The sequence below is a fragment of the Callithrix jacchus genome, chromosome 3 (genome assembly GCF_049354715.1).
Source record: "Callithrix jacchus isolate 240 chromosome 3, calJac240_pri, whole genome shotgun sequence".
Classification (NCBI taxonomy): Eukaryota; Metazoa; Chordata; class Mammalia; order Primates; family Cebidae; genus Callithrix; species Callithrix jacchus.
In genome coordinates this window covers 86,737,256-86,755,881 of record NC_133504.1, presented here as the reverse complement: position 1 = coordinate 86,755,881, position 18,626 = coordinate 86,737,256, and the positions used below count along the sequence as shown (strand labels likewise).

General features: G+C 39.6%; 1 protein-coding gene across 1 annotated transcript in view; it reads left to right on the top strand.

Moving 5' to 3' along the window:
• The first annotated feature begins 3,963 nt into the window (after positions 1-3,963).
• The window catches only part of ENPEP (glutamyl aminopeptidase), an 88,054-nt gene continuing 73,391 nt past the window's right edge, over positions 3,964-18,626 (top strand). The window contains exons 1-2 of the mRNA XM_002806653.7: positions 3,964-4,862; positions 17,326-17,467. Coding sequence (XP_002806699.3) covers positions 4,219-4,862; positions 17,326-17,467 — 786 coding nt within the window. The 5' untranslated portion in view covers positions 3,964-4,218. The remainder of the gene's footprint in view (positions 4,863-17,325; positions 17,468-18,626) is intronic.

Genomic DNA, 18,626 nt, shown 5'->3' with positions numbered 1-18,626 from the left:
GATGTGATTTCCAGGTCCTCACCCCCAGGGAATGTCTTTCCAGTCTTTCCTGGAATGTGAACTGAGTTTCTCTCAACATTCCTGACACAGTATGTCTATTAACCCTTCCCATTCTGGATTATTGGTTTTCCTCCCTCTCCTTGTTCATTTATTTGTTCATTTGTTTATTCACAGAGCAATCCATAAACATTTATTGAGTGTTAAATAGGGAACAGATATCTAATGAATGTTAAATAGGGAACAGATACTGGAATTTAAGCGCTCAAAGTAGATGATAATATATGTGCCAAAAGGGATACGATTGTGATATAGAACCTACAGTAAACTGTTGTTCTTTCACTCCGCTGGCTTGGACCTAAAAAGTGGAAATTGACCAGCAGTAGCATTTTGAAATTACTTATATCCAGTGTAGATTTATTCAATGTAAGATTACCCAATATCAACTATTTAATCTAGAAGAGTGCCTGTGATGGTGCACATGCTGGCTCTTCTACCTCTGCTCCTCTGTCTGTATTAGGTAACCCTGATATCCTGATCCTCACAATGCATGGTGCCATTCATTGGATGCAGTAAGCTCACACACTTAATAAGATACTGTGGCTAGAACTGGGCCATGGACTCAAAACTTATACACACACACACACACACACACACACACACACACACACACTATTCATTATTGTTCATAGGGTGCCAGACCCCATTTGTTGGGCACCAGATGTTGAGAACCAGCCCAACCCCGTGCGTGGTTGCCCTTAGTCCTGGCAGTGATGAGGTATTGAGAAAAGGAAATAAAGATAGAGACACAAGAGTAGAAGTTACAGCATGGGTCCAGGGGACCAACGCAAGCACGGAAAACGCACTAGCCCCTAGCTTTGGGCTCCAAACACTTTCATTATGTACACAATCTCATTGATCTTATGGGCATGAAAAGGGAGGGTAAAGGAGTAGGTAAGATAGTCTGGTGGAGAGCACATGAGATCCTTCTAAGACATGCTGAACTAGTGCTCTGAGCATTTAACAGCACTTCAGATCCTTCTAAGACATTCTGAACCAGTGCTCTGAGTTTACCACTGATTGTTATCAGGGTGCAGCTGCATCAGAAATATAGCAGATGAGGAACCACCCTGTCTGACCACACCTGATGAATCAAGGGGCTTTTATCTCCTGAGCATTGAGGACATAGAGCAATTAAAATCACTCCACATTCCAGAACCTAGGCAGAGCCTGCAGTGTTCTGTGATCTCTGCCCTGCAAGGCTTTTCTCCTTGCCAGCTCCCATCTGCAAAGACCCTCCCAGATCTTGTGAGCAGAGGTCGCTTCACTTCTCAGAGATCTTTGCACAAGCCCTCTTTACGAGGCCCTCATACAGTCTCCATGTTGAGAAGGCATTCGTGGGACCATAGCAGTATTGCCTGCTCTGCAACCACCCCTCAGTGTTCCCCCCTGTTACTGCGCTCTTGGATGGTCTTTACCTTAGGCCTCCAGTTGCCACTTGATTTCTAATTAACTGTACCAATAACATATTTAGTTTGGTGTATCAATTTCAGTGTACTCTGAGCCAAACAAGCTTATAATTATTTAGCTAGAATTAGCATAGTGCTCCCCCAGCCATCTTGACCCACAACACGCCACATGTGCACTTAGAGTATTTTATTTCTTCTGGCAAAAAAATTGCATTTAAATAGTATATTCTTTGTGGTAGAATTTCAGGCAGAGTCGTAGAGATATTTTATAGCAGGTGGCCATTTTCAATCTTCCTTAAGTATACTCAACCCAAAGGTGTTAACTTCTCTGTACACAAGATCTGCTGAAAAGATTGTTATCTTTCTAGATAAGGCCAAGTTTTAGAAATTTCATATATGTTTGCCACAAGGCCAAGTTTAAAAGTTTTCATATATGTTTACCACATCTAAGATTTAACATAATTTTATGTACAGTCTTCCAAATACTTTTTGCTTTTTCTTTCATTATGTTGAGGTACATTTGAGCCACATTTTGCCTTTCATTTTTAAGAAACATATCAAAATATTTGACCCATCAAACATTTATTGAAATGTCAGGTGATTTTTTCAATAAAAGGGGGGTTTTAAGGACTAAAATTCAGGAGTTAATATGCTGAACTTAAACATATTCTGATCTCAAGAAATTTAGGATTGTTTCAGAACGTAAAATTTATAAATACAAGATGGATCTACAATTTAGAAAAACATATTCCTCTTCCTTTAATTCTTTTTTTTTGTTACTACTATTTTATGAGAAAACAACAGAGTAAAATGGACCTGTTTGCATTTAAAGTTTTGTTTGTTTGTTTCATTTATAATTTAGAACAGTGTAAAACAACATTTCTCAGAGTGTGCTCTGTGGAACATAAGGCCCTCAAAAGTTACCTCACCAGAAAAAGCTCTCTTGTCAACTAAATGGGGAAAGTACTCCATTGCGTTTCCTCTCTGGGAGACTCATGATGTGTGTCACCATCTGGAGGCTCTGCAAGAACAGAGAGTAGTAAAAGAAGATTTTTCACTTTAACCCAGCATTGTTTACTTGGCAAGTATATCTATTAATATCCATGGATTGCATTTGGGAAAATACTAAGTTTTTCCTAGTTACTTTACCCTTGAATATTTATCCTCTTCAGAGCATGGAAGTAGTGGAATGTAGTAGTTAGATACATGGACTGTAGTTTTCTTAAAAATTATTTATTTATTTATTGAGACAGAGTCTCGCTTTATCACCCAGGCTGGAGTGCAGTGGCACGATCTCCGCTCACTGCAACTTCCGCTTCCCAGGTTTGAGTGATTCTCCTGCCTCAGCCTCCTGAGTAGCTAAGACTACAGATGTGCGCCACTATACCCAGCTAATTTTTGTATTTTTAGTAGAGATGAGGTTTCACCATGCTGGTCAGGCTGCTCTCAAACTCCCGACCTCAGGTCATCCACCCACCTTGGTCTCCCAAAGTGTTTAGATTACAGGGGTGAGCCACTGCAACTGGCCAGATATATGGGCTTCAGACTCAGACAACCTGAACTCAAACCTCAGTTCTGCTATTTGCCAGCTCTGTGACTTTGAGCAGCAACTTAACCTCTCTAAATGTCAGTCCATGGATAAGCTGCCCATAAATATGAAGTTCTTGGCAATTTTTCTTTCTAAACTGGTCATTCAGGTATAAAACGACAGATTTGCATGGATGATGGATTTCCCCACAGGTCAATTTTCACATCTGGAATCTACTTTAAATGTGCTCTACCACATCAAAAGTCAATCTCACTTGGAGGCACATTGCAGAGGCAAACAGGGCATCTTCCTTGTCCCTCTGTCCTTTCAGACTCTCTCTCTCTCTCTCTCTCTCTCTCTCTCTCTCTCTCTCTCTCTCTCTCTCTCTCTCTCTCTCTCCCCCCCCCCCCTTAGGCTTTCCAGCTCCACTACTGCTTTGTCTAATTTCTTTGGGTTCCCCTTCTCTCATCCAGCACCAGTTGAACTGATTTAGGCGTTACCTGGCTATGCTTTCCTAATCCGATTCGACAAATATTTACTGAGTACCTAGGTGGTCCGTGAATCACCCTGAGTACCCGATTGCAGGATATGACTTCTCCAAAGGACAGAATTTGAATGTTTACATAATATGGGGGGGGGGGCCGGGGGAATAAAAGAAAACATTTAGCTTCTTTGGCAAGCTGTCTAATAAAATAGCTGAAATTCAAGAAGCCCTTTAGTTAGGAGGGAGAGATTGTGAACACAACAGGAAGAAGCCACAGACTGAGTGGCAAAGGTTGAGATTCTCTATCGTAAGCACACCTCACCCAAAGGCTTCCTCCCTGAAAGCTGCTGACGGAGCTTTGGCAGGGGCTCATCTCCCGTTGGCTGATAAGTGAAGCCCTGTTTTATATTTAACTCGCTGCAGTGCAGGAGGGGTAGGGGTGGAGATGCGTCGTTTATAAGGGGAGCTGTGACAGTCTTCTCTCCAGTCCTCTTCCTCCCACTCGGCTCCTCTCACGGAGTCCTCGTTCCACCCCCCTTGTTTCCGCATTCATCCTGAGTGGCTTGTGGGAACGTAAAAAGGGAGAGCAAAAGACGCAAGAAGCCAGAAAGAGGTGTGGGGAAAGCGAAAACAGCCTGCCAAATCAGGGGATTCCTTCCAATTTAAAAAGGAAGTCTGCTGACGTTAGTTAGTTAAATTTAACATCTTTTTATGTGTAACACTTGACTTCGGAAGCAAAAATGAACTTTGCGGAGGGAGAGGGCTCTAAGCGATACTGCATTCGAACGAAACATGTGGCCATTCTCTGTGCGGTGGTGGTGGGTGTAGGATTAATAGTGGGACTTGCCGTGGGCTTGACCAGATCGTGTGGCTCAATGGGGGACGGCGGGGCGGCCACTGCGCTGGCTCCTTCCCACCAGCCTTCTTCCACGGCCAGCCCCTCGGGTCCTCCTGCCCAGGATCAGGGCATCTGCCCTGCCAGTGAGGATGAGAGCGGACAGTGGAAAAACTTCCGGCTGCCGGACTTCATCAACCCTGTCCATTACGACCTGCACGTGAAACCCCTGCTGGAGCAGGACACCTACACTGGCACCGTGAGCATCTCCATCAACCTGAGCGCGCCCACCCGGCACCTGTGGCTGCACCTCCGGGAGACCAGGATCACCCAGCTCCCCGTGCTGAAGAGGCCCTCGGGGGACCAGGTGCAAGTCCGGAGGTGTTTCGAGTACAAACCGCAGGAGTACGTGGTGCTCGAGGCAGAGGAAGAGCTTACCCCCAGCGGTGGAGATGGCCTCTATCTCCTGACCATGGAGTTCGCCGGCTGGCTGAACGGCTCCCTCGTGGGGTTTTACAGAACCACCTACACGGAGAACGGACAAGTCAAGTAAATATTAATTTTTGCTTTACCTCCCTTAAGCTCACATATCTGCTTTCCGTTTTTTTCCCTTCCTTTTTTACTCTCCGCTTTTAATTATTTTGTTGGTCTGATCTTGACTGGTCCTTGGTTTCAATTCTGGTTGTCCATCTGGGAGCCAAAATTGTTGCCCTGTTGTATTTCCAAACCCTGTCATAGAACTTGAAAGTAGTGAACCAGCTTCGTAGAGTGAAAAGCCACTGTAAGTCTTTTATTCCATCAGGAGAAATCATAATATACTGCACCCTATCTCGAAGATTTCCATAAATTATCTCAGGTTTTAAAACTGCCTTTGGTAAATTTCACTAGTGATATTCCTAGGTTGCATAGCAGTATTTTCAAGCTGAACTTTTAAAGAGATATTACACCAAATTTGAGTGAAAAATCAGTAAATTTCAGTTATTATTTTGTCCAATTTTTTTGGGTCCAATGACTCTTTTTTGGAAAAGACAGACATTGAAACATATGTGATCCTCAGAATTGTCTTTGTGTCTTCATCTGGAAAGGAAGGCAGGATGCTGTCTTTTTTGTCTCCTTTGGCGGGAACCATGTTTTACACATAGACTTTGAGGAAATACTCATTGAGTTCACACACCAGTGGCAGCACATACATACATTTTGGGGCTTGTTGCTCATCATGCAATATACAATCATAATACTAAGCCTTTTCCAACATAAACAAAATACATATGAATGTTTGTTCTCCCCCTCCAAGCAGAGATGTTTACATGTTACCTATATCCTATGTCTACCTATTTAGATAAATAGGTATTAATTCTACTTTTCCACCTATCTATCTAGCCTTTGTATTGATCAGTAGCTACTACCAGAGCTGTGCTAAAGGCATAACTCTCTCACTGAACTCCAAAAACCTTCCTTCACACTGTGAATGTAGCCCTTGCATCAGGGAGGAAGGCTGCACTACACCTTGTGTTGTCTCTGGACTGCTTTCACCTTTGCTGACTTAGATTCTGAAGAGGTAAATGATTAAGAAAGCTTCGTCATAGTTTAGAGATGTGAGTCTTGGGCCAGTCCATCCACAAATATCCCTTTTGTCTGTTGTTTTAAGCATCTTACAGAGCAAGCAAATTTTTTGGTCAAAATTCTTTCTATTGTTTGTCAGACAGACCCATGGACTAAAACAAAATATTTAAATATCACTGTATTCCTGTGTGGTACACTGATAAATTGAGCAGGAGTGGTAGTTTGAAGAAAATATCTGGAGGGGTCATGCTTATGTTAATCCTGTATCTTAATATTGCTAGCAATAAAACACTCTTACCATTTACATATTTTTCTGTTCATAAAAATTAAATAATTGAAAACATAAAAATTAAAAGAATCTGTAAACAATTTCACTGCCCAGTGGTAATCCCTGCTAGCATATTAATGTATATTCTAAAGTTTTTCTAGGCAATCAAACCTTTAATTGTTTTATGTCTGCCTATCTATTGACATACTTTCTACTTAATATGTCTTGAGAAGTTCCCCTTATTCTTACATGTTTTCAAGAATCTGTTTTTTGTTTTTTATTGAGACAGGGTCTTGCTATGTTGCCCAGGCTGGTCTTGAACTTCTGGGATTATAGGCATGAACTTCTGCTGAGATTATAGGCATGAGGCACTGCACACAACCAAGAATCTGATTTTAAAGATGTGAAATATTCCATTGTTTGAATACATTGCAATTTTTAAAAACAAATTCTATTGCTGAGCATATCATTATAAACAAATCACCAAAGAACATAGTTAGAAATACGTCTTTGTGTGTACATCTCTTTATTTCCTTAGGTTAGGATATAGTCCTAAAAACAGAACTGCTGGGTCAAAGTGTACAAATATACCAAGATACTGTAATAGTCATTTTATTTATTGACTACATAAGTAATATACATTTATTTTAATTTATTTATTATTTTTTAATTTTTAAATTTTTTTTCTTTTTTTTAAAGATGGGATTTCACCATGATGGCCAGGCTGGTTTTGAACTCCTGACCGAAGGTGATCCACCCACCTCAGCCTCCCAAAGTGCTAGGATTACAGGTGTGAGCCACTGTGCCTGGCTAATAATATACATTTATTGAAGAAAACTCAGAAAAGAGAGAAAATCATAAGAAAAAGTAAAAATTCATCCATAAATTCATTACCCACGTATGGCTATTGTTAACATTTAGGCAGAGATTTTTCTAGTACGTTTTTGGACAGAGATAGCTGTGGCATAACTATACATAGTATTGTGTAACATGCTTTTTCAATGTAGCGTAAATGCTTTAATATGTCATTTGGTGTTCTTCCACAAATGATTTGATGGATACTTGGTAGGCCATTGACTACAATGTTGTCGATTCACTTTTCCATTAAATGTGGGTATTTAAGTTGCTCCTAGTTTTTCACCCATAAGGATCTAGAAGAAGGCACATCTTTATACTGTCTATCCTTGTAAATAACTATGTATGAACATTTTCTAATACTTCTTTAAGAAAATTCCTAGAATATGGACCAACTACCTGTCTATAAATGCATGTATGTCTGTGTATGTGTACATGCATACATATACAACATATATGCATGAACATGTGTGTGTGTGTATCTCAAAAAATACATCCCAAACTCCATTTCCACCAACAATGTATGAAAGTGCCTATTTCTTTGAGCCTTACTAAAAATACAATGATTTTTTAAAAGTGATTTTGCCAATGGTAGAGGGAAGGGCAATATTCTGAAGTATATCCACCTTAAAGAGATTCTAAAAATTCATTAAAGTGAAAGCGAGTCAAGACTTTTTAAATATTATTGCTAAAACTTTAAAACTGCTTCTTAGGTTATAAAGGTGAGGGAATCTTTATCTGAGTACAACCATCAAAATATTTATAAAATAAGTGAAATAAAATTTTATACCTAGTAGGAAGGCCAAAAATATGGAACTATGTAGTTTCCATTAGTAAATTTCTATTATGTACTTTATAAGTCTAAAAAAGCATTATATACACAAATACTCTTGCTCTTTGAGTTATTTTACTGTACCAGTTAATTTTACCATAAAATATATACCAGAGAGGTGCCCTTCTGAAGCTTGGTTGACTTGAATTTTGATTGGAGAATATGAGATGGCAGCCAGATCAGTGAGGAACGCTGATGCTCAGTTTGGTTCTCACTGAGGACTGGTGTTCTCAAGTTTGTGTGCTTGGTTGAGAGCAGTTGAAGCTCTCACATTACACAGGATGCTGCCAGTTCTGTACTGCACACACATGGTTTTGGAACAGATCTGGCGTCAGCTCAATAACCTCATTTAGGCTAAATGGAATACTTTCTGTTTTCCTTGTCTGAAATATTTCAAGCATATGAGAAAAGTGCATCCCGCTTTTTTTTTTTTTTCCTCTAAGCCTATGAGTAACATTTTGGCAATGCAGCCTCTATGAGGCTCCATATAAGGGCTGCCAGAAGGAGTTCACTGGGGGCAGTGCTGTTCTTTCATACTACAGAGTGAGCTTCATCGTATGTGAAGTCTGTCTCATTTTAAACGTCATCATAGTAATACATTTGAAGTACGGAGTCAAAATTATGTTTTCTGACCTTAACATAAAATGTAACTCCAAGATCGAGTATTAGCAGTTAGGGATATTAATGTGACAGCCACAATGCAGACTAAACGGGATTGCACTGAGTAGTCACCAAAGGTACTTAATGTCTGCAAATACCATCAGGACTCTGAGCTTCACAAACTTCACAGCTACCCAAAATGCTTTCTGTCAAGATGGAGACATGAGGAGAGGGGAACTAATCTGGAATCCCACACTGTCTGGCTGGGGACAGAGTTGTAGCGGGACTTGAGGGAGAAAGTTTGAGAAATGTGGAGGCGCTTTTCCTGTATTGATCTACCTCTTCCTACTCTCTGGTCTATCCTTTAGGGTCTGAGGAAAATCACTTGGAAGGATTGGAACCTTTGGAATATTTCTCTGATCACACCCTCCTCCTTCCCATTTTCTCACCGTATTACCTAGGATTTCCAGCTGTTTCCTTCCCCAAAAACTTTCCTTCTACTCAAACTCCGAAGTATGTTTTCTTCTCTCCAAGATTTGGCTTTACCTTGCCAGCATTCGAATTATGCTTACTTAGCATTTCCCAAAGTATGTGCTGTAGAATTCTAGTTGCATGGGGTCTTAGTTATGCAACTAGATTGCTTGAACCTTTGCCTCCGGGGTTCAAGCAATTCTCCCCAGAGGAATAGCAGGGGAGAGATTCTGTGGTTAAATCAGTTTGTGCAATAATACTAAATACAAAGTGATCTGTTTTGTATTTTTTTTTAATTATGGAACTTTTCAGAGACTTTTTAAAAATAGATGGGGTCGCCAGGCATGGTGGCGCATGCGTGCCTGTAGTCCCAGCTACTCGGGAGGATGAGGTGGGAGGATTGCTTGAGCCCAGGAGTTCTGGGCTGTAGTGCCGCTATGCCCATCAGGTGTCCGCACTAAGTTCGGCATCAATATGTTGACCTCCTGAGAGCGGGGGACCACCAGGTTGCCTAAGGAGGGGTGAACCTGCACAGGTCAGAAACGGAGCAGCTCAAAACTCCGGTGCTGATCAGTAGTGGGATCGTGCCTGTGAATAGCCACTGCACTCCAGCCTGGGCAACGTAGTGAGACTCTGTCTCTTAAAAAAAAAAAAAAAAAAAGAGAGAGATGAGGTCCAGGTTGGGGTAGAACTCCTGGCTCAAACTCATGAGTTCATGAGTTCAAGTGATCCTCCCACCTCAACTTTCTGAGTAGCTGGGATTTATAGGTGTTTCAGAGGATTTTATATGATAATGTCCATTATGTAGTTTCCCAATTATCTGTGAGCGTGGATTCTTCTATGGGGTTCTTAAGAGTAGGGATATATGTCTCTTGTTTACTGTCTGGCACACAGTAAATGGAATATATGGAAATATTTTCACATAAGCTCTCACATGACTAGTATCTTCTGACAAATGCCGTGACACACTGCATTACCACAGCTCCTTTCCCATGAACGAGCCTAACTTCCACCAATAACATCCCTACATTTCACTTAGGGTGAAAACTTTCCCTTGGTTTCTTTTCTCCCCACCTTGTGGAAGGGAAGAGTTTATAGGTATATATATATTTGTACTTAGGAATGCAATCTTCATAGTTTCAAGGCAGAGAAACAGTGGAATTGACAGGGAATACAACTGGAATTTTAAAGAGATCATTTCTAATTTGAGCTTTGAAGGCGTTCTTCATAGCACTAGTAGGATTTAAGCTTAATTTTGATGTTATGGTGGGATTTCAGCAGTGGAGACAAGTGAGAAAGTAAACACAGGCAAAAAGGAAAGGCACTGAATCAGAAAAGCATAGTGGGGACGAGAAAATTAGTTTGTAGGGGAAGTTTATACAAAGAGGCTAGCTAGATATCACTGAGAAAAACCCATATAGAGGAAAAGGAAAAATAGCCATGATAAGCATTATGAAGGAGAAATTACCCGGTGACTTTTTGGATATGGATGGTGAAAGGAAGGGTTAACTCAACCATACGTTTGGGTATATGAAACATATTGCAGCAATCCAGGAAAGTGAAGGTAAGGATCAGATAGGAAAAGTGATTTTAGGATAGAGAAGAGAGGGCACAATGGAGAAAATAGTTTGGAGGTAAAGTAGTCAAGATTTGCAGATGGATTGACTATGAGGAAGGGTGAGTTAAAGTTATGGGTCACATCAATTGATATTGGAAATAGATGGGAAGTAGCCAGTTTAGAAGGGAAGGTCATAGGTTCAGTGTCTGATGTGTTGATGGCTTGTCAGATATCTAGGAAGAGATGACTAGTAGGCACTTGTATAGGTAAGTCTGAAGCACAAGGTTAGAGCTTGTAACAAAGATTTTAGAGTTGAGTGGAAACGTTGGTGAGATGATAGTCACTGTGTGTGTGTGTGTGTGTGTGTGTGTGTATGTGTGATCATCATTGTGTTTGTGTGTAATGTATTTTTTTGTTTGTTTTTTTGAGACAGGGTCTCCCTCTTTCACCTAGGCTGGAGTGCAGTGGTGTGATCTCAGCTGACTGCAACCTTTGCCTCCCAGGTTCAAGCAATTCTCCTGCCTCAGCCTCCCAAATAGCTAGGATTACAGGTGCTCACCACCATGCCCAGCTAATTTTTGTATTTTTAAGAGACGAGTTTTCACCATGTTGGCCAGGCTTGTCTTCACCTTGTGATTCACCAACCTCAGCCTCCCAAAGCTGAGATTACAAGCTTGAGCCACTGTGCCCAGCTGAATGTAATGTGTTCTTACGTGCTTGGATGTGCATGTATACTCAAGCACATGTAGTTTTGATCTTGAAATTGTTGTTGTATGTCAGCTTGTTCATTATATTCTTAGATTGGTATGCTGAGCTATTACCCCATTGTCAATAAAAATGTCAATAAAGAATAGATTTTCAGTCTGGCAAGGTGGCTCATGCCTGTAATCCCAGAAGTTCGAGAGGCTGAGGTGGGTGAACCACCTGAGTTCAGGAGTTCGAGACCAGCCTCGCCAACATGGTGGAACCCTGTCTCTACTAAAAGTACAAAAATGGTGGTGGCAGGCAGCTGTAATCTTAGCTACTTGGGGGGCTAAGCCGGAAAATCGCTTGAGCCTGGGAGGCAGAAGTTGCAGTTAGTCAAGATCGTGCTGCTGCACTCCAGCCTGGGTGACAGAGCGAGACTCCATCTCAAAATATATACATATACGTATATATATATATTTCTTTTTGGTCTTGTTTACTTGTTGCAGGAGGTTAAATGTAAATTTCTGTAAATTTCTTTTATTTTGGAAGGAAAAAAAAACAAAGCAAAAAGTAATTTATTCAAACCACCATAAAAATACATAGAGGTCTGCTGTGACTGACCTTGACTCTATTAAAAAAAAGTACATAGAGGTTTGAACAATTTGGAGGAGTTGTCTTGCACCAATCAGCTCCCCTACATAATTAATTCTGGAACCTTTTATTTAGTCTATATAGACCCTAGCAATTGTGACTACCTCTCCTGAATCAGAAGTGTTTAATGATTTCATCCAAAACTTGCTGTTTGTTTTGCTGGTTCAGTTATAAAATTGACCAACACAGCCTGAGAGTCTTCAGTGAAAACAGCATACCAGATGATTTATGAGATAATTAGGTACATATTTTGGTTTTTGCTTTTAGAGTTGATTCAGAGTGATCCAAGCCATATGCTGCGTCATCGCCCCTTCTCCCTCAGTTTTCTCTAAAGTCACCTTGATCTGATCCACTCAGAGACCCTAGAGAAATGCTCTTCCCTTTTGGAAATCACTAAATTGCATAAACTATCATTTTTTGTGCTAGGTCTCGTAAGTGACCTATTAATGTGACATGGGGAGGCCCTTGTGGGAAAGTGGTTTACTCCAACACATTTGCCTGGTGTAATAATTATTCAGGACATACCACAAGGCACTCCTGAACATACTGTGCTATTAGTCAGCCTTTTTTCTTAATTTGCAACAAAGTCATCTGATTTTAATCACTGAATAAAACCTTCCCAAAGAAGTTGTAATCTAGAATTGCTTTGTGTTGTTAGCTCTTATTCCTTGTTTTCAACTTTGCAAACGCTTGGAAAAGTTTAGGGCTGACTGATGGAATTTAGGATATGTAAAAAGGAACTTTTGAGTTATTCTGAAGTTCCTGAGAAAAAGAACAAGTTACCATTTTAAAAATGCTTATATTGCCTATAGTGTATATACTCCAAGTAATTTTTTTCCAGTATATGTTACAGTCAAATGAATTAATTTGAAATATTTTAGATTGTGAAAGTGTTATGTCAGAAAGCACAGTTGGCGTTCTAGATTTATAAGATGTAGAACCAGGTATATCCTAACCCCATTATAATCTACCCCTTCTCCCTTCCCCATAACGCTGTGAAGATACCATACATGCTCTGATAATCAGGTTTACAGATAAGGACACTAAAAGTCCGATTTTTTGTGACTTGGCCAAGAGCACACTTAAGTGACTGAAGTAGGATTAGAATGTAAGAAATTTTGCTCTTAGAAATGAGTTTTCCCCATAAAATCATATAGTCTTCACACTTAAAAAAAGAAAACATTATATAGCTCTTCTGGTTGATGAATGTCACTGTATCTACATCTGGGTCACTGTGATTGAGTTAGACTTGCTGTGGTTGACATTTGCTGAGAGGACCACCGAGCCAGACCAAACACATTGTGCAGAGAAATCTCCCACACTGTTCTGTTCCATGTCCATTGTCAAGCTCAGGAAGATGCTAATTTAGAAAAGAAGATTTTTTTTCCTACAATCAAGCAGAATGTCTTTTAAAGAGAGAAGGTGAGAAAAGGATTGAAAATTCTTTTCTCTCCTAGGTTCTTAGGAATATATATATACTAGCATCCAGCCAAGAGTAAAATAGAGTATTTGAAAACATACCCCATGGCAACAGCTTAGAAAAGCGTAATTCCACTCCCTCCTTCCTCTCATCTCCCACACACGAAGATGTGTGTGTGTGTGCGCACTCACACACACACATTCACACACACTCATGTTCTCAAATTAGTTAGCTGGCTTATTTCTGAGGTGTGACTCAGCTGAGACATTCTTGCAGGGAGTGACTTTTCCTTTTCCTCTGCCTCTGGAAGAAATCAGAAGCCAGAAGAATTCAAAAGAAAAAGGCAGCTGATTAAACATGGGGTTGCTTTGTGGATCTCATTACAAAACTTTCATACTCTGGAAAAGTGTACAGGCTTCTTTAGAGTCTGCTATATTTGCAATTAACTACAATCTGCAAGACATTTAGAAACTTCAATTGACTAAACTGTTCATGTCACAAAACTGATTATTGATTGTTTTATTACAGAATGATTTCTTAACTAAGGGTTTTCTTGGGTAACTTTGTTGTGACACAATTTCAAACTTATAGGAAAGTTACAAGAATGGTACTAGGAATTCCTAGAAATACTTAACCTAGATTCACCAATTGTTTACATTTTAGCCTGTACCTCCTTCCTTTCCACATCACATGGAAACATCCTCTCCCTTTACCCCTTAACATCAGAGCATATTTCTTAAGTACAGGGGCATTCTCTAAAATAACTGTAGTACAGTTATCAAAATCAAGAAATTTAACATTGATAGAATTATCTAATTCAAAGTCCATAACAGAATTTTATCAACTAACCTAATGATGCCTTTTTTTTTGAGACGGAGTCTCGATCTGTCACCCAGGCTGGAGTGCAGTGGCACGATCTTGGCTCTCTGCAACCTCTGCCTCCCAGGTTCAAGTGATTCTCCTGCCTCAGCCTCCCAAGTAGCTGGGACTACAGGCACATGCCACCATGCCTAGCAAAATTTGTACTTTTAGTAGAGATGAGGTTTCACCATCTTGGCCAGGCTGGTCTTGAACTCCTGACCTTGTGATCCACCCGCCTCGGCCTCCCAAAGCGCTGGGATTACAAGCATAAGCCACCGTACCTGGCCTTAATGATGTCTTTAAAGCAATTTTTTTCCCAGTCCAGTACCCGGTCTGGAATGGTGCATTGCATTTAGCGTCATGCCCTTTTAGAGTCCTTTAAACCGAAACCAGTCCCTTAGTCCTTCTTTGTCTTCCGAACATTAATATTTTTGAAGAATACAGGCCAGCTATTTTGAGAATGTCCCTCTGTTTTAGCTTGTCTGATTTTCCAAATGATTTAAAAATGCAAGTTAAGCATTTTTTCTTTTATATTTTTGTGAGGACTATCACAGAAGTGATGTATCTCTCTCAGGAAATCACATTAGAGACACATTGTGCTGGTTTGAACTGTGATGAGTGATGTTTCCTTTGATAGCTTGCTTAAGGTAGTGTCCAACAAGTGTCTCCATTATAAAGTTACAGTGTTTCTCTTTAGGTAACTTTCAGGGAGATTTTTTTTTTGAAACCTTGCAAATATTCCTCACCAAACCTTAACCCCTTGTTTTGGCACCCACTGATGATCTTTTAAAATCAATTTTTTTCTTCAAAAATTACTAGTAGACAATCTATCTACTGTAAGGAAGAACTTCCCCTTCTCATCCATTTATTTATTCATTAAAAAAAATCAGAGTAAGGACTCAGAGATTGTTAATTTATTCAATGAGCTATAATCCCATTGTTTATTTTGATGTTCCAGTACTCCCGTATTTGCCCAAAGGCAGTCAAATCTTTGACTGTAATAAATCCTTGAACCAAAATAAAGTGCAGGCTCTTCTCATGGCCTCTGATATTTTCCTGCTCTGGCCTCAGCTGACCTCATGTCAAACTCATCTCTGGCTCCAGTCTCTCTGGTTCAGTGTTCTTTAGCCACACTGGTCACCTTTAAATTCTTCAACAACATCAGGTTCTTTTTCACCTTATAGACTTTGGGTTTACGGTTGCTTCTACTTGAACATATTTTCCTGAATCTCCACTTGCCTGGCTTTTTCTCATTATTCCGATCGTGGCAAACCACCACTTATTCCAAAAGACTGTGACCACTCTACCTAATGTTGCTTACTACTTTTCCTAGTCATTCTGTCACTTCCAGTGTTTATTTTCTATTTAGCTCTCATCACTCTCCTAAATTATTTATTTATTTGTATGTCTCTTGTCTAACACCCTGGAACTAGTCTGGAATCTTCTCTATATAAGTAATGGCCCCGTGGATTCACCTTGCCCGTTGCCTAGACAGAGCTGATTTATCAAGATAAGGGAATTGCAGTGGAGAAAGAATAATTCACACAAAGCCAGCTGTATAGAAGACCAGAGTTTTATTATTACTCAAATCTGTCTCTCTGAGCATTTGGGGATCAGAGTTTGTAAGACAATTTGGCAGGTAGGAGCTTGGGAAGTGGGGAGTGCTGATTGGTCAGGTTGGAAATGGAGTCCCAGAGGGTTGAAGAGAGTTTTTCTATCTGTTTTCTGTTCCTGGGTGGGATGGCAGAACTGGTCGAGCCAGTTCTGGTCCACTAATCCATCAAGTGCAGAGTCTGCAAAATATCTCGAACACTGATCTTAAGTTTTACAGTAGTAATGTTACTTCCATGAGCAATTTGACGAGGTTGAGACTCTTGCAGACAGAGGCTTCATGACCCCTAAACTGTAATTTCTAATCTTGTGGCTGATTTGTTAGTCCTGCAAAGGCAGACTGATCTCCAGGCAATAAAGGTCTTTTCAGGAAGGGGCTATTATCAATTTTGTTTCAGAGTCAAACCATGAACTGAATTCCTTCCCAAAATGAGTTCGGCCTACGCTCAGGAATGAACAAGTACAGATTAAAGGTTAAACAAAAGATGGAGTCAGTTAGGTCTGACTTTTTTTGCTGTCATAATTTCCTCTGTTATAATTTTGCAAAGGCAGTTTCATAGATTTGTTGTTTCCACAGCAGCTAGAAAAATGTCTGCAAATGTGTGCATGCATGTATAGGTGCTTGTGTGTGTGTGTGTGTGTGTGTGTGTAAGGGGCTCAATAAATATTTGCTGGATGAATGGATGATGTAATAAGTTAGCCTGATATTCTTTATGATATTTCTGTCTAAGTTTTGAGGCTCCTGAAGGACAAAATTTTTCCTTATACAAATTATTAATGAATAGAAATTACCATTTCTTTACTTTCACGCTTTTAACTTTGCTTCATTTTCTAATGAGCAAATATACAATATTCTTTTACTATGTTTACATGTAAAAAGTGTATGCTTATTGATTTTTTGAGCGATTGCTCAGAAAATACTATTTTCACCTTGAAATTATGAAAATACTAAACATTAACATTTTAGTTTGCACAAGCATATGCCTAGCTAGAGACATTAAAAACAAAAATGCTGCTGTCTCTTTTCAAGAGTGAGCTTTAAACTAGACCAAAGGTTACTTCACCTAGGAGATTAATCAGCACTGCCTTCACATGGAAATGAAACTGGGGCTTTTGTCCCTGGTGTAAGGTAAATAAGTAAGAATGTGCCATTAGGGACAGGGACTGGGGACTCTGGAATAAACTCCACTCTGCGACAGAAGACAGCTGCTCACTTCCCATAAGGCCAGTTAGAAACAAGCTTTTAAGTTTGGCTTTGTGTTTATCTACTTGTTGCTCAATGGATTTCGGGTAGAGAGAGTACTAACTCATAATTGGATTTGTTTTTGCTCATCCACCGGTTTTTAGTCATGGCACCAAAATAGCTGCTAGGTTGGTGCAAAAGTAATTGCGGTTTTTGACAACTAATTATTTGCATGAAATATCTGAAGTAATTTGTGTCAGGATTTTTAAACAATGTGTTAACCTTAAAAATTCCGGGAAAGCCTTTGACAAATATTTGATAGTTTTCTAGATGGAATCTCAATTTTAGAAATGTAATAGTGATAATTGCATGGTTGGTCTTTTTTCCTGAGGAATAACATAAGGGTTGTCAGAAGTGGCAGCATGCATTTTGTTTGTGTGCTTGTTTCTAAGGAGCATAGCGGCCACCGATCATGAACCAACAGATGCCAGAAAATCCTTCCCTTGTTTTGATGAGCCCAACAAAAAGGCAACTTACACAATATCTATCACCCATCCCAAAGAATATGGAGCACTTTCAAATATGCCAGTGGCGGTAAGTATTTTTTAAATGTTTTGTTTATGCAGATAGTCTGTTGACAGTATTAGTTCAATTACCTGATTTTCCGTGAAAGGGAGCCCATTGAATTCTAAAACTAAATGTGCAGTAATAGTTTATTTAGTCAATTGAAGTACATTTTGGCAATCTTTTTCCTTGAGTCCCAGAAGTCTTTAAGATATCACAGTTTAGTAAGAAAGACACATTGGTGTTTCTACCTAGGAGACAGTGCAATAAACACGTACACCAACTTGGACTCTGCTGAGCTGCCAGAATCCCTGAGTCATGACAAATTAGAGTAATGGCAAACTAATGGAATTACAGACTTGAAAATATTTGACAGCTACTCACTATTTAGTTTTCAAGAGTATAAATCCAGTTTTTCTTTCTTTTTAAAGATAAAGCTACTATATAAAAAAATCATCACTTAAATACTGGGTTATGGAAGCAAACTCCAGGGAACACTTTGCCTATAGACTCTTTTGGTGAATGGGAAGTGCTTGTTATATGTCTGGAGAAAAAAATTACAGGCTATGATAATTTCTGCCCATATGAATTATTCATTAACCTAAAATGCTTTTTTCTGTTATTGCACCTTATCTCCAGAATGAATAATGCTGTTACCAAGAGTGTCATTATCTCAAAGGAGGTTTATACATGACATGTGAAAGGGTCAGGCTCATCTTTAGGTATAAAAGAAGTACAGCAGCCCCAAATTATGTGTCTCATCTTTCTGATCCACTGTTTGAAATATTATCATTAAAATTCATCTTTTAAAAATGATAAAATATTCCTTGCAAAAGCAACAACAAAATAAAGCAAAAAGCTTAAGAGGATCAAAATGTAATCTTAGCAGCCATCCATGCCTCAGTGAGAATTAATTATCACCTTCTTTTCTTCTAAGGTTTGATTAGAGAAGAAAGAGGAAAGGATAAACTTAACGTGTGACACACCAATCTAGATGAAGGTGGGGTGGGGGGAAAAGGCAAATTCACCAACTTCTGCTCAAGATCTTCCCTTACGGCCTTTTCATTTTGCAGAGTTACACGTCAACCTTCTACTAGATCCAGATAGTAGTCTTGGAAGAAGAATATTCTGAGTTCTTAGGAGATCCGAATTAACACTATTAGGTTTTTATGGTCGAGTAATGTAAACT